This window comes from Oryzias latipes, chromosome 10, assembly GCF_002234675.1.
Source record: "Oryzias latipes chromosome 10, ASM223467v1".
Lineage (NCBI taxonomy): Eukaryota > Metazoa > Chordata > Actinopteri > Beloniformes > Adrianichthyidae > Oryzias > Oryzias latipes.
The window spans coordinates 5,785,123-5,800,293 of record NC_019868.2 but is presented as its reverse complement, the minus strand read 5'-3'; the positions used below and the strand labels follow the sequence as shown (position 1 = coordinate 5,800,293).

The 15,171-nt window shown below is 39.6% G+C and overlaps 1 protein-coding gene across 1 annotated transcript in view; it reads left to right on the top strand.

Moving 5' to 3' along the window:
* LOC101165069 (fibroblast growth factor receptor-like 1) overlaps positions 1-15,171 on the top strand; it is an 85,879-nt gene that overhangs the window by 29,371 nt on the left and 41,337 nt on the right. The window contains exon 3 of the mRNA XM_023958961.1: positions 4,629-4,901. Within this exon, the coding sequence (XP_023814729.1) occupies positions 4,629-4,901 (273 nt within the window). The remainder of the gene's footprint in view (positions 1-4,628; positions 4,902-15,171) is intronic.

Genomic DNA, 15,171 nt, shown 5'->3' with positions numbered 1-15,171 from the left:
TTATAACCTTAATGATACCCATCCATAGTAGCCACCTTTTGCTTTGATTACTGCTTTGCATCCTCTTGTCATTCTCTTGATGAGCTTCAAGAGGTAGTCACCTGAAATGTTGAAAGGAAAAGGGCAAAGATCCTTTGGGACTTCCAGATCCAGACTGATAGAATGGTAACATAGTCTCCAAACCTTGACTTTTCTAAAAATGTACAAAACACGCAGGACCAACAAATATAGCATTTGCTGAACTAGTCTTCTAAGTACTGGTAAAGAGCTGAGACAATCAACCATCATTTAAAAACTTAAGATCGCACATATGTGCAATTTTAAAACAAATGTTGCATAAAATAATGGGCCTTACAAAAAACTAAGCTACTGGCTGAAGGAAAACACAACGTGATACTACCTCCACCATATATATAGATTAGATTAGTTTTTCGCATTATTAGACGGCATATAAGCCCCCTCATAAGTCTTCTTCCAAGTCTTATCAGTCTACGAAGTATTTTCCTGCTGGAATTTAGAAATACATACTTAGCTTTTATCTAAAGATAACAGCAATTATCCTGAAAAAATGAGACTATAGAATTTACATCTGGCTATAAGTTATGTTAAATATTATAAATTACAGATTTTCAAAGATCATATAGGAATCAATCTGATACAGTAGTAAAAACTATTGCACCTTACTATGAAACCTTTACGATATTTAGTAGTTTTGAGAACTGGAACCAGTTTTTAAAAAAAATTTAACCTGTTGAGACAGTTTGTGCCTATAATTTCATGTTTTTGCTTACATGTGTAACATGAAACACGTTAAAATCCTTTTGCCAACATCGAATACATTAAGGAATATTGAGAGAGAAGAACGGGGAGAAAGTAAGAGGAGTCGAAAAGGCTGCAACTTATGTGTTTAAATCAAGAGTGTCAAGAAATGAGAGGGTCGGATGAAAGTCCAGCTCCTGTGGTCCCCTGGGTAAAACTAAGGAAGTTCTATTTGTGAAGATCTGAAAAAAGGCAGGAGACCATTGAAACATTCCTGCGAGAAAGAAGTGAATCTCCTGTGACTGAGAAGAGGATGGTGTGAAGAGTGAATAAACAATAAAATGGAGAGGGGGCACAAAAGAGGGGAAAGAGTGATGACAGGGAAAAAGAGAGGATAGGAGGTGGTAATAAGAGGAAGAGAGTGGCCAATGGTAAGAAGTAAATGGTAGCGAGGGAGTAGTAAAAGTAGAGCAAAATGAGGTTTCAATATGTTGGTTAAAAATGGGAAAAAAACGAGGGAATGGAAAAGGTCTGTGGAAATAAGAATTGCAGTCAAACCAGGCACATGTGTTCAGGGTAATGAAAGCGAGGAAGTGAGGAAATGTAATAAAAAAGACATTAAAATGCATTAATCCATTTAAAAAGTGCATTTAAAAAGGTTAATAACATGGTAACACTAATACTGAGAAATGAACTCATTTACCTGTCAGGACTCAGGCTCCTGTAGAAGTCTAAATAAATATTTAGAAGGTTTTTCACTCTCCTATGTCCTTCATGTTATCTATTTTCGTGATGCCTGCATTAACTTTAGAAACCATCATACTTATCTCTTTGTTTTTTTCAATGTTTTTTAACTTCTAAAGCTTATGCAGGATGGCGTATATATCAGCGTTTTACAACCAATGTGCCACACCAGTAGAGACAGTCAATTTTGCCGTTGGAAATTATTCAATTTCACCTAATTGGTGTCAAAAACAAAAATGGTAAAAAAAATCATGAAATACTTTTTCCTTTGTGTTTTTTGGTTATTATTGAAGAAAGAATGACTAATTAATTTAAATTTAGACTACAGAATTAATTTTTTCTTATTTTACATTTTCAGAGTTGGTATTTTCACAAAGGAAAAGTGTACCTTGGCTCAAAAAAAGTTGAAAAACACTTCAAATCAACTTTGTTTTTTAATATTCTTTGGAATTTAAAATGCCCATGCTTGCTTTTATGTTTGTTCATGAGCATTTCTAGGTCAGTAAATTCTTATGGACTTTATTTTTTGGTTCAATTCTATTTGCAGTTATTACCCGAGTCAGTTTAATTATAGTTGGAATGAATTTTCTGTTGAATAAAAAAAAGTGGAGCCGAAACCAAACTGGTTTCCTCAAATCCACAAATAAAAATTTGATCTCTAAACTTACTTACAGTTAGACCACTGCAAAATGGGGTCTAGTTACTTGGTTAACAGAGCTGAATCATTAACATAGCGTAACAAACTAACATCTTAACAGCTTGTATATTTCTAAGCTCAATAAAGCTAAACATCTCCACTGTTAAGTGACTGCTCAGTCAGAGCTGCTATGGTATTTTTTTCATTGGTAATCTATTTACACATTCTTTAGATGTTTAAAGCATGGACTTTCATTATGTTAGGTTAACCATGAAGCGCACTACTCTACCCTACTGCCAAAAATATTCTTGTACCCATCCAGATTATTAAATGCAAGTGTTTCAGTCGCTTCCAATGGCACTGGTGAATAAAATGGCCCACAAATATATGTGACAGAAAGCTCTTAAAACTGCAGTGAATTCCATTGTGGGTCTGTTAGAAGACATCACTTTTGCAGCAAGTCCAGTCCTGAAATGTTCACAGTACTGAATATTTCACAGTCAACTGTCAGTGGGATTGAGACAAAGTAAAATGGTTTGAGAATTAGAATACTACAGGCACAAAGTGGTATGTCTCATATATTGACAGAACAGTGTCAGTGGAGGCTGAGGAACACGGTGTGCAAAGGTTGAACCGATTTTCTTTTTTTCAGACCTCTGAACCTCGTGTGGCCTTCAGGTTAGCTCAAGACCAGTGTATAGAAAACTTGGTGGACGATGTTTCAATGGTCGAACAGCTGCATCCAAACTGCAGATCCATGGAATTCAAAGTGTCAGATGTTGTGGTGTAAAGCACATCACCAAAGGGCTGTAAAGTAGTGGCACTCTCTGGGGGGAAGAATCATGCTTCTCCATTTGATAATCTGACAGAATAGTCTAAAATTGGCAGTGGGCAGAAGTACTGCACTGGTATGGTCTTGTCTTTCAGAGGCTGGGTTCAACACACCTAGAGATTTTCCATGCTCCCAATGCCCCCAAAAAAATCAAGCTTCATAAATGCATGCATAAGTGAGTGGAAGAACTTAACTGACTGGTGCAGAGTACTGACCTAAACCCAACAGAGCACATTTCGGATTAATAAGAGTAAAGACATGCCTTATCTTTCACCAATAGTGTGCTTCTGTAAGAATGGTCAAACATTTCTGTGAGTACGCTTCAAAACCTTGTTGACACTTGAAGCTGTTATAGCTGTCTTGGATTATGGAAAGGACTTTACATGCAGGTAAAGACAGATTAGCAAACATCCAGAAATGAGTGTCTCTATATGTGTTTATGAACCCAGCTGGAGTTTTGCTTTTGATGTCAACCTGCCAGGTCCTCTTTAGGAATATCTATGGGGTAACGCTAAAAAAACCTTCATTTAGCAACATTCAGGACATATCAAAATGTGTCTATAAGGGAAACATGTCAAGCATTCATATCTGTTGCAGCAGATGTTAAGACAATTTCTGCTTTAGAATTCCATACAATTTGACATCAGGTTAGTGGAGATCCAATAAAAGATATATTTTAGATTGCAAATTCTCTCTAAGACTAATTATTTACGATGATTATATAGCCTCTACAGCATAACAAAGAAGTGTTTTTTATGACCTTAATATTTTACTATTATCAAGAAAGTTTGAGCTAATTGGACAAACTTCAAATATTGGCTGTGTTTTACCGTTATATTCTAAATTACTAGACACTTTGGTTGAGTCCAACCCCTTCTTTTATACTTTTTATTTAATCTTTAACTTTTAGAACATGACCTAAGTGAGTTATTTTATGGCAGGTTTCCCTTCAATTGCTTCTTGTTTCTCAAGTCATTGTTTGCTCCAAGGTGGGCTGTTATGGGCTTTTCCTGCAAGGTTAGCAGAGTATTGTTTTAACCTAAAAGCCGTAAGAAAAGGTCAAACGGAGATATACGGCATGCATTGAACCTTGTTAACTCCTACAGCCCTCCTGTGTGAACCTCTCTGGCTTCCTGTTTGCTTTTCTTTTAAGCTTCTTCCACTACACCATATTTCATTCCCTTTTTTCTCTCACTCCCTCAGATTCCATCCTCCCTTATGCCCTTCATTTCCTTCTGCTTTCTTCTTTTTAGCTCCTTTTTTCCTTGTTTCCTCCTCTGTATCCTTCATTCTTCTCTCCATCATTCCCATCCTGGTTTCCCAGCTCGTTGAGGCAGTCCGTATACTCCTGTCTTTCTAGGGTGCCGTTTCGCTGTAGAACTGCTACTAAGCAGTCAAGGTCACGCTTGATTTTTATCTCTGTTGGCAGCTCTGTTGGTATTAAACCTACTCAGCGTGTGCTCGCTCAAAAACTATGTTACTATTAAGCCGTCATGGACTTACAAAGATTATATGGAAATTCCTCTGTTTTTAAAGCCATATAAGGCAACGTTTACAGTTTTGTGTTGGTTTATGAAGTATAATTTATTATTAATGTAATATACGGTCGTGATATTATTTAATACAAATGTGTGTTTTTTCCCCTTCAACCTTTAGGTCCCCCTCGGGTGTCGGAGAGGGTAAACCACCGTCAGAGTGCCCGCCTTGGTCGCACTGTGAAGCTGTCCTGCCCTGTTGAGAGCGACCCCCCTCCACTCATCATGTGGACCAAAGATGGTCGGAACATCCACAGCGGCTGGACTCGATTCAAGGTGCTACAGGCGGCTCTGCGAATCAAAGAAGTGGAGACGGATGACGCGGGTACCTACATCTGCAAAGCCACAAATGGCTTTGGCAGCGTGAACGTGAACTACACACTGATTGTGATAGGTAGGTGTACTAAGAATTATTTGAAATCCATATTTGGCACACAATATGCGTGTTCAAAGAGTGTTACATTTTTTTTTGCAAAGTGCATGAATAAAATAGCAATGACCAGATGTAAGCAAATGAATCCATTCATGTGGCTTCTTTGCATGGAAAAATTACAGTCACGGACTTAAAAATCTGGGGCGAGTTTATTATTTTAGGGAATCTCTGCAGATAGAATGACTATTGGTTTCAAATTGCCGTCTAAGGATGAAATAAAACCACACTGAGATTAGTGCTCCCACTCCAAATCCCAAAAGGCTCCCAATCATCAGAACAACCACAAACCCACCATTTGACACAACTCAAAGGCGTCATTAAAGTCTCTGCATTTGATGGCAGGCACTGCAGCCCGAAATAATGGCACAAAGAGTCCCAGTAATGATAAAAGAACATTTATTTATAACCACCAACACTATGACTTAGAAATGAATAGCATCATAACTCTGACATGTTAAGCTAAAACAGGATCCGTTTAGAAAATTAGCAGACTTTGATGATCCGTTCTTCAGACATAAGATATTTCAAACGCTGTCTGTTTTGGAACAACATATAAATGTGGCTTTTGAATTACAAAAACAAAATTTCAATGAATTCTAAAAGATAAGAAAAGCCAGATTTTGCGCTGATATGCAACGCAAGTCTGCTTATCAGCTCTGTACCACAGAAAAGAACTGCATATAAGTACTTTTACTTTTGTAAAGAATTGCAAATCAGCACAAACCTGCTTACTAGCACTTTACTAAAGTCGAAAATTGCATATCAGTGCGTTATTATTGTTAAGTGCTGCTTATTAGCTATTCACTATGAAAATACTTATCGGGAATGGTAACCTATTAAAACTTTATATTTCGATTACCAGTTTTGAATAGGAAAATTATGCTAATGAGTGTTTATGACGTATAGATTGTGGGGAAAACTGTGAGAACCAATTTGTCGCGTTAAAATGTGTTTTAATTAGCCTGCATTCACATTGAATGAGTTGCTGTGTCATTTTTGTGATGTTATGGGATTGTTTTTAAGAGAATTCTAAGGAACTACTAGGTAGCTTTTCGGTTGACGTCACAGCAGTGTGTGCCGCGTAACGAGACACAGAAAAGCATGCAAGAAGTGATTTCAGCGGTGTTAAAATAAACGTTTTAGCAAATAAACAGCTGGACCCCTGTTTCCTCTTTGATAACCCAACAATCGTTTCTTTACATTTGTCTGCAGCTTATGTATTGCTGCATTCTTATTTTGTTTGTCGGCTATGATGGTGGTTTTGGTTCAGTTGTTCCACTCCGAAGACAGATTGTATTCAGACTTAGGAATCTCAGAGCGAACCGAAGCTCAGCCCGATTGAAAACAAACCGAGACCACCTCCAAAGATTGGTCCAAGAGCGGCTCCTGGTCCTGGACCAGGATCTGCTTGGGTGTATTCAGACTGAAAATTTGTTCCGGATTATCGGGAGAAACGAACTCTGGTTCACTTTAAGCGGACTAAATGTTTCCAGTCTGAATACACCCTTAATTGACTTGTCTCCCATTCAAATGGACAACATTGACTGTGAGTATAGTGGAAAGGTAGGTAAAAATGAAAAAGCTAACCTTTTAGAAGGAGGACGTGTAAATGGATACTGCACACACAGCAGGTGTAGTTTGAGCCAGTCACTCACAGAAGCTGCTTGGTAACTTGAAACTTTGATTGCATCTACACACTCTTTAGAACTTCAATTTCTAACAGGCTTCACCTGCAGAACCTAACAATGCAGGAAGTGAACCTGTTTTTTATGGATTCCATTGGATTTATTTTTGTTTGGATTCAGATTGTGTTTTAGGCCACGATGAGCCAAATGATCATCCTTTTCAATCCCAAACAAGAGACTTCTTAGCTATTGTGTTTCTTCGTGGGTAAAGTATTAGTTCAACAAGATCAGCTGCTTTTCTCTGGCCTTGTCTGCGAAACACATTGTGTCTTTGTGGAATATGGTTTCTGTTTGTGAGGCTTCGTGCAAACATCTCTTTTAAAGAGACTTTGTTGCATGCTGTTCTTTTTTTGCTTCACCATATTTGTTTCCCACAAGTCGTACCTTTTGTCAGCATGTCTGGGTTGGTATGGTCGTCTCTTTATGTGGGATTTTCAAAGTTCATCTTGTCATGTGGTGGCTGTAGTCTGTGACCCTGTCGACAACCTTGCAGTTCAAACACAGGTGTGTTGTTTCTATCCAGGCTCCAAATAGCCGCTTTCCCCAACTCTTATCCATGTAAACAAGATGCCTGTACGAAGGACGTTGTGTCAGTCCGCATTCACACACAAGCCTGTGTGTTTCTCCACTTATGTGCTTGGAGCACAGATTGTTGTGTGTGTGTGTGTGTGTGTGTGTGTGTGTCTCAGGTTTCAGACAGTGTAGGGGATGCCAGCAGAGACATTAAGGCTGGATGGAGTTCCAGAAAATCTGACTAAAGCATCTCCCTGCGCCCTGCGCCAACACTTCAAAGACACAAAAACACCCGCCAATATTTTTACATTGTATTGATCATGACCTCTGTATACAAGCAAAAAAAAAAACAAACGTAATTTTATAGTTTGAACCTTGGTGCCAAACTTTTAGTTATATAACATTTTGGTACTCAAGTGGAAATCTTTAATAAAGAGCAACAGGGCAGAACAATGAATGATGTCATGCTTTAACAATAAAGTCCAGTGGAAAGTTCTTGATGGTAATGACTTGTATTTTGGGGTTATTTGGACTGTTTTTCCCTCATAAATAGAAATGCTTTTGCAGTATTACTGTTTTGTTTATGCAAAAACTTCATGGAGGAAAACACTTGAAATAGTCTATTTTGGAAAGTTTTTAATGCAGTTTCCAATTTTCTTTTTTTTTTTTTTTTACCAGTAAACTGGCATGTAGCCAATTGGTAATATGCTGCCATATTCTCCAGTAATCATAATTGGTATGCGATTCAAAGCTTCATCAAACTTCAAAGACGAGCTGGCACACATAGAGGGCAGCAGGGTGGAGTTGGGGGGGGGGCTAACAGCTGCTGCTGAGGTCATCCAGGCGAGCAGCTGCCCCCCCCCCCCCCCCCCCCCCCCCCCCCCCCTTCATTTACTGTCCCTTTTCATTCACTTCACATGTGCATGCACACTGGCTGCAGAGACCATGAATGAAAGTCATCATGCTGCTCGTCCAGCAGGAAGGCTGAACAACAAACAAATTCTCATTTGTTTGTTTGTAATGTCCATATTAGAAAAAATCATTCTATTTAACTGAATGTAGGCTGCTGAGCAAACCTTTATCAGAGCTGTTCTGAACACTCACACCGACCGCGGCTGGTTTCAAGCGGCCACTTTTAATGAAAAGTCTGTCATCAACCGTAAACCTGCGTTTTGAGCTTTCGCGTTCAAAATCCCCGCATTGCACAATTTTTTACGTTTGTTTTCAGGCTTTACGTACAAACCGGGTGTTCACTGGATGTACAGTTTTCCAGAAACCCTGCTTTATGTGCTGCTGATTAGCTGGATCAGGTGTTTTTAGCCAATAAGGAGCTTCAGTGGCAGGTTGGTTGGAAAACATGTTGGACACCGGCCCTCGAGGCCTGCAATTAGACACACTTGCTATAGGTATACAGCACTGGTCTTCGTTTACATGCCCACAACCAAACCAGTGGGGTATGAAGGTTGTATTTGTGATTCTTATGATTGATTTAATTTGACATGGGATGCCTTTCCTGTAACCTACTGGATTTTATCTGGACTTGGGACAGGCACAATAGAGTATTTAAAACGTTCAGGTAAACATTTTTAGATGCTTTGAGGCGTTTCTATCTACACATCCAACAACCTTGTATGTCTCCTAGATTGTGTAACAGCTGCATACTTTGCAGGAATGACATGGATGCTTTGTTCAAGGCTTTGAAAGCGTAGATTGAAAGTGGGTCGATACTCTCTAAAACCATGCACACAAAAACAACAACTTCATGGTGGGAAACAGGGAAATTCCAGTCAAAATCCAGTTAAATACCCTTCTGAATGGTGATTGTGTCCTGTTATGCAGGTCCAGGCAAACTGGACTCAGTCACTGTTTGGAGATAACACACATGGCACCCGGAGACGCTCTGAGGTGCATGATGTTAACTTTCAAAGATGCCCCCACCCTGTAATTCAAGCCAACAATCAGGCCTCAGCATCTCCTTAGAGAAGCACAGAGCATGGAAACAAATGTTTTCCTAGCTGGAACAATCTTTTTGGCAGAGATGGTTCGAATGTGCGGTGTGGCTGTTTTGTATGAGGGCCATTGTCTTGGTCTAAAAGGCGATTCAGAGACTGAGTCTGCATGTTAGTGGAGGAAAACAGAATGTTTCATGCTGCTGTTTTGTTTTCTGCTCCTCTGTTGAGAGTTTCTGGGCTGTTTTGCTTGACTTCCTCGTTTCCTGCTGCTCTCTGCTTTCATCTCCACCGCTCTCCTGTGTGGTCTTGCTGTAATTATTCTATGACCGCTCCATTTCACTATAATGAGACCACACCTGCATCGTACAGTCCTCCCTCTCAGTTTCTAGCTCACAGGATCTTCTATTAGAATTTCGTCTTCCTTCCTTCCTATTTTAGTCCTATTTTTCTTTGACCACCTTTTCATTTGAAATAACATTTGAACAGTTTCATCTTTTTTCTTGGTGTGACTGACATTAGAATGGAGGGAAGTGTCCCCTGTGTGCTTGGAAGTGACGTAGAGTCTTTCAGCATAGGCTGGCTTTAGGTTGGCGAAGCAAATTAGAAGATTCCTTGAAGTTTTTTTTTCTTTTGTTGTGTGTGTAGCTTGGCAAATGTTTGTGTGAGTAAATAGTCTGCATGTGTGTGTTTGTGCTTGTTTATTTGAGGCCCTTGTGCCTTGGTGTGGGAGGATTTATGGGACCACCAGTAATGTGGAACTGAAAGAGTTTTTCTTTAAATTCTGAGCAGACCTCAGCACCCTCCTGAAAATATGAGGACACTTTTCCTCTTTTTATTATTTTGTTTCACCTCAAAAAGGTGATCCACATGTGACATTGAATAGAGTGTACCTGATGTGTGAATGAAGGAAACTTCTTGCAGAGGCGTGTGAAACAGAGCTTTAAACTCCCCAGCTCAATAACATTCATTCATTCATTTATCTTTCTAAACAGTTTTGTCCTTTTCGGGGTCACTGGGCTGCTGGAGCCTGTCCAAGCCACTCATGGACGAAGGATGGGGACATCCTGGACAGGTCGCCAGTCTGTCGCAGGGCCTCAGTCACACACCCATGCACTCTCACATTCACACCTGGACAATTTAGGGTAACCAATTAACCTATGAGGCATGTTTTTGGATGGTGGGAGGAAGCTGGAGAAAACCCACACATGCACGGGGAGAACAAACAAACTCCACACAGAAAAGTCCCTCATCGATGTTCTGTTTCAGGTCCACCAGCCGGGACTTGAACAAGGGCCTTCTTGCTTCGAGGCAAGAGTGCTAACCACTGCACCACCGTGCAGAAAAAGTCAACAACACCTTACTATAATTATCTTTTAAGGCTAGATATTAAAACGGTAATAAACTGTTAGTTAATGAGTTATGAATGACTTTCTAAATAACAGTTTATTAAGCAGTTATAAGTGTACCAATAGATAACTACCAAGCTGTTAGGATAGAGATATAAATGACTTGATTAATATATGTCAAAATATGTGCCTTATAAATTAGTAATATTTCATAAACTGTTAGCAAATTACTTACTAATTATATGTTTCAGGGATGGTATTTTAAAGTTGGTAATGTTCCTTGTTTACGAACAGTTAATAAATGAGGAATAGATGCAACTTTAAAATAGCATCCAAATAAGATATATAAACTATTACATAATATTTCACAAGTCATTAGTAAGGTTTATATTAACAACTTGGTCATGATCTATTGCATATTATAAATCCCCTAAAAACTGTTAATTGCTATTTAACAAGGCATGCATAACTCATGAACTAACAGTTTATTATTACTTTGTAATCAAGCTTTAACTGATGGTTATCATAAAGTGTTTCCAGAAGGGATGAGCTTGCTCATCAATGCACAGTTGCTGCTTTCTTAAGTGACGGCTGTGATGATTTGCAGTGATTTAAGAACTCCACCACAGCAGCTGACATCTGCTCATAGTTGAGGAACAAAGAGAAAAGACAGACAGAGAAAGATTTCAAACCCAGAGTAGGACTGTATGCTTGAACAAACAACTGTAAACAGTTCAATTAAGTTCATTGTGTCTACTAGTTTAAACTGTTCTTAAATTATTTTTTTCTCAGACACGTTTTTTTTTTTTTTGTCAAACGTACCTTACATGTTTCGGCGGAATACCTTCGTCAGAAAAAAAAAAAAATGTAAGAACACAACTGTAAACAGTGTTTGTGTTTATTGAGCGGTGTGATATGTGATGAATTTTGAGCTCAGAAAGGTGGAAACGTGGGATTAACCATCCTAAACTAGGAAAACGAATGTGGATCTCCGCTTTCTAGCTTCTCTTGTGGTTTTCCTGGAAGATTAGTCTGCTCACAATTCTAAGCTCAGTAACTCTCCTGCACACAGACCGTCAGCCTGATGTCTCACAGATTAGTTTACTGTGGAACAACAACTCATTGTGCTGTTGCGAGCTGACTAAACGATTACAAGTCCTATCTTGAGCTTTTGTCTTTGTTTCTCATCAAACCACATTCTTCCTCATCCCTAGGTTCGTTCTGAGCTTGTGAGACTGCAGCTGTCTCCTTCTGCCAGAAACGAACACACGAGATCGAGTTGCACGCCGACATCGTCTCTCCGTCCATCAGTCCCGCCAACCTGATTCCTGCTGTGTGTTTGTACTCTCAGGTTTCTCAGGTTTTAATTGAGATATGTGGTGCCTCATCTGGAGAGGATGTAGAGGTGGCCAAGGTTTGTGGTCTAATTGGTGTGAGTCACACAGACACACACAAACACACATACAGCAGTGTGTGTGTAATTACACAGAGTCTAGAATTAATCTGAAACAACCGAGTGTCAGTCACTCGCAGCCTCGCTCACCTATTGGCAATCAGAGCCCTTGTGCTCAGGTTACACTCTCAGTAATCCTTCAAAAATGCACAGAGTGAACCTGGAGCTGCTGCATGCTGAGCGTCTGCGTTCACAGGGAGTCAAAAAAAATGGTTTTATTAACTGGAGCACAGAAATCTTAAAGCGGTGTAGCTAGTTTTTCCTGCATGCACATCCAGCTGGATGTTTGCATGTTTTTGCTCCCAAAAAGACGCAGTTTGTGGTTCAATGTTGAATATACACAGCAGATGTAAGAAAGCTGCCCCCGGAATAAATGCAATGCAAGATGCAGTTAATTTCTAGTTTCTGGCAATGATAATAGAAACACCAAACCTAGAATCTATATTGATTGATTGATTGATTGATTTGATTTATTTAAGTGTCATGCACTAATGTGCCCAGCCCACACGGGCTTATATGACACTGAAAGACAAAATACACAATACATAAAGATACATATACTATAAGTGTAGCAACTCAGCCATCGATTCTCCTTTCTTCGCTGTTTTCATGTATTGGTTTTAGTTAATAGTTCTGCCATTTTCTGGTGTGTGTTTAATCAATTTTCTACTTTTCAATAAATAAAACATAAATTAGGGGGGCACTATTTAAAGTCCTACTCTTGTCATCTTTTCATCTGTTGTAAAAGTGCTCCCAGTGTTCTTTTAATTAGGATCTTGCAGTATTTGACCAAAATCAAAAACATCTGTGTCGTCTTCTAGGACATAGTTTCTGTCCTGACAAAAAGTAACCTTGAAACCTCGTCCCCCTCCCTGTTGTTTCACAATGATAAACTCTACAGGTGTGTTTTCTGCAGTGGAAAGTTGTGTGACTTAAAAAAAAAAGAGTGGTGAACCTTTTTTGAGAGGTAAAAAAGTGCATATATGGATCCTATGGGGTCAAATATGGTAACTGTCTTTTATTTTGTTTGTACTTTTATTTTTACTGATTATATTTTTTTGGCTGCTTTTAATTGCTGCAACCCTAAATGAGCCAACAAAAAAATTCTCAAATTACCGTTAAAAGCCCAGAAGATTGTTGTTTTTGGCTTCCCCAGGGTTAAACATGCTCAAAACAAGAACAGATTTCTTTCATTTTTGCAGGCGGTTCAAACAATCAGGAAAAAAAAAAGAATCTAAATGTGACATTTGTTTTTTCTGCAAGCAGATTTTTCCCAGTCATGTGTTGGATTTCTTCCGTTCGCTTTGGTCCTGCGCTTGTGAAAACAGGCTACCCATACAATGAGACACGCAAAGCCGATCCTCCGGAAATCAGGGTTGCATTGTGGAGACGAGGGTTGTAAACATGCTGGTGTGTAGGCGCGCAGCTTCGTGCACATATGAAAGAGCATCAGCCGGATTGTGGAGGTCCAGATGGGGGATGAAAAATGGAGTCAAGTTTCAAAAGCTGCTTTGAGCCTCGCTGTCATGCAGCACAGATAAACACATAAGTACACAAAGATATATTTACCTTACACACACACACACACAGTCAGCTGCAGAGTCGCCTCCATTTCACGGCTGTCTGTCCCACATCCTCTCGTTCTGCCTCGTTTCTCCGGCGGCAGACAGATAGAAGGAAGATGGACAGACTGGGGCACCAAGGAAAGAAGGAGTAAAGCTTAAATTTTCTTCCGGGCTCCAGCCTTCAGATGCTAACGGGCTCAGAGAGGACAAGAAATCTTCATCATGATGAGTTCTAGCCACAAACGCATTTCATCCTCAAAGCCTTCACCTGACACACTGAGATGTTCTCTGGGAAACATAAACTTCACACAGCTTCTCATTTTTCATCCCTATTTTTCAGAGTTTTGGTTTTTCCATTACTTCCCCCCATCCCCCTGCTCTAATAGATGAGGTGTCTCTCCTTCAGAATGTCTTTCACCTCCTTGTTCTTTCCCCTCTAGTTTACCTTCATGCTTCATTTGCAGTTGTGCATGTGTTTGCCTGTGAGGGGGTGACCATACCTTTGTCTTTCACTGATTGTGTACCAAGTCAAGCTCCAAGAGACCCTTAATGGGTCTTAAATACCCTCTGCTTGCTTTGACTTCTCAATTCTTTGTACCATACATCATCTGTCAGTCAACAGCTTTTTTTCAGTGACATAAATTCCTTTAATCTGGAAATCCACCTCCAAACACAGGTGACTCGTGTGTTCTAGTTTTCTTTTTTTTTTTATATGTACAGAAACGTATGTAGGTGTTACTGAAAGTAACGTAAAAAAAATTAAAAATATAAAGTTCTCTGAGATTATTTTATACCATATTAGTCATGGAATAGTGTGAAGTCAAGTGGATATGTGTTTCTTTACTGTCTATAAATCACCAATACTTGCAGATCACGCACTGAGTTCAACAGAAGAGTTGTTTGGTGTGAGGTGTGGACATTTCTGTTTCTCCTCTTTCACTCTGTATAATGTTTAAGGTAGAATTTGACTTTAACCTAATTTGCCAGCTGTTCACAGAATCTCGAGGTGTAACTTTCCTACTGAGTGTGTTCTAGCATAACAGCTTCTATTCAACGAAAATATAATGAGAAACAAATGTAGCCGAGTGTCAGAGTGCTCTGGTATCACGGCGTGTGACAAGTGTGGGTAAAACCTTAAGAAAGGAACAGGAACCGTTTGGCTGACGGTCTTCCATGGTGAGTCCAGTATGAAGTGAATGACAGCAGAGGCAGGAAGAGGGGTTATGAATGATTGTTTGCTGTTAAGACAGGAGAGAACCTGAATCCTGAGCCAAAACAAATTATTCCCTATAAGAGCTATTTTCAGACTCCATATGTGGAGACTGCACTCTGAAAAATGTTTGAGTAGAGATGGTTTCAAATGCCAAATCTAGCCATCCATCCATCAGAATCTGCTGTATTCCTTTTGGGGTCATGTGGTTGCTGGAGCCTATCCCAGCTACTGTTGGGTGAAGCTGGAATACACCCTGGACAGATCACAAGTCTTTGCAAGGCCACACACATACATGTTGGAGGAGACGTCACTTCACCTATGGAGCATGATTTAGGACTGTATGTGGAAGTCATAGTGCCTGGTGAAAGCCCAAACATGCTCGAGTGGAGCATACAAACTGCAGCTCACCCATTCCTAGAACGCATCAATTTCACACACAGATTAGACATGAAATTCTTCTAAGATCTGTTCATTGCAGTTCTGGATGTTGAAACTCCAGAACTG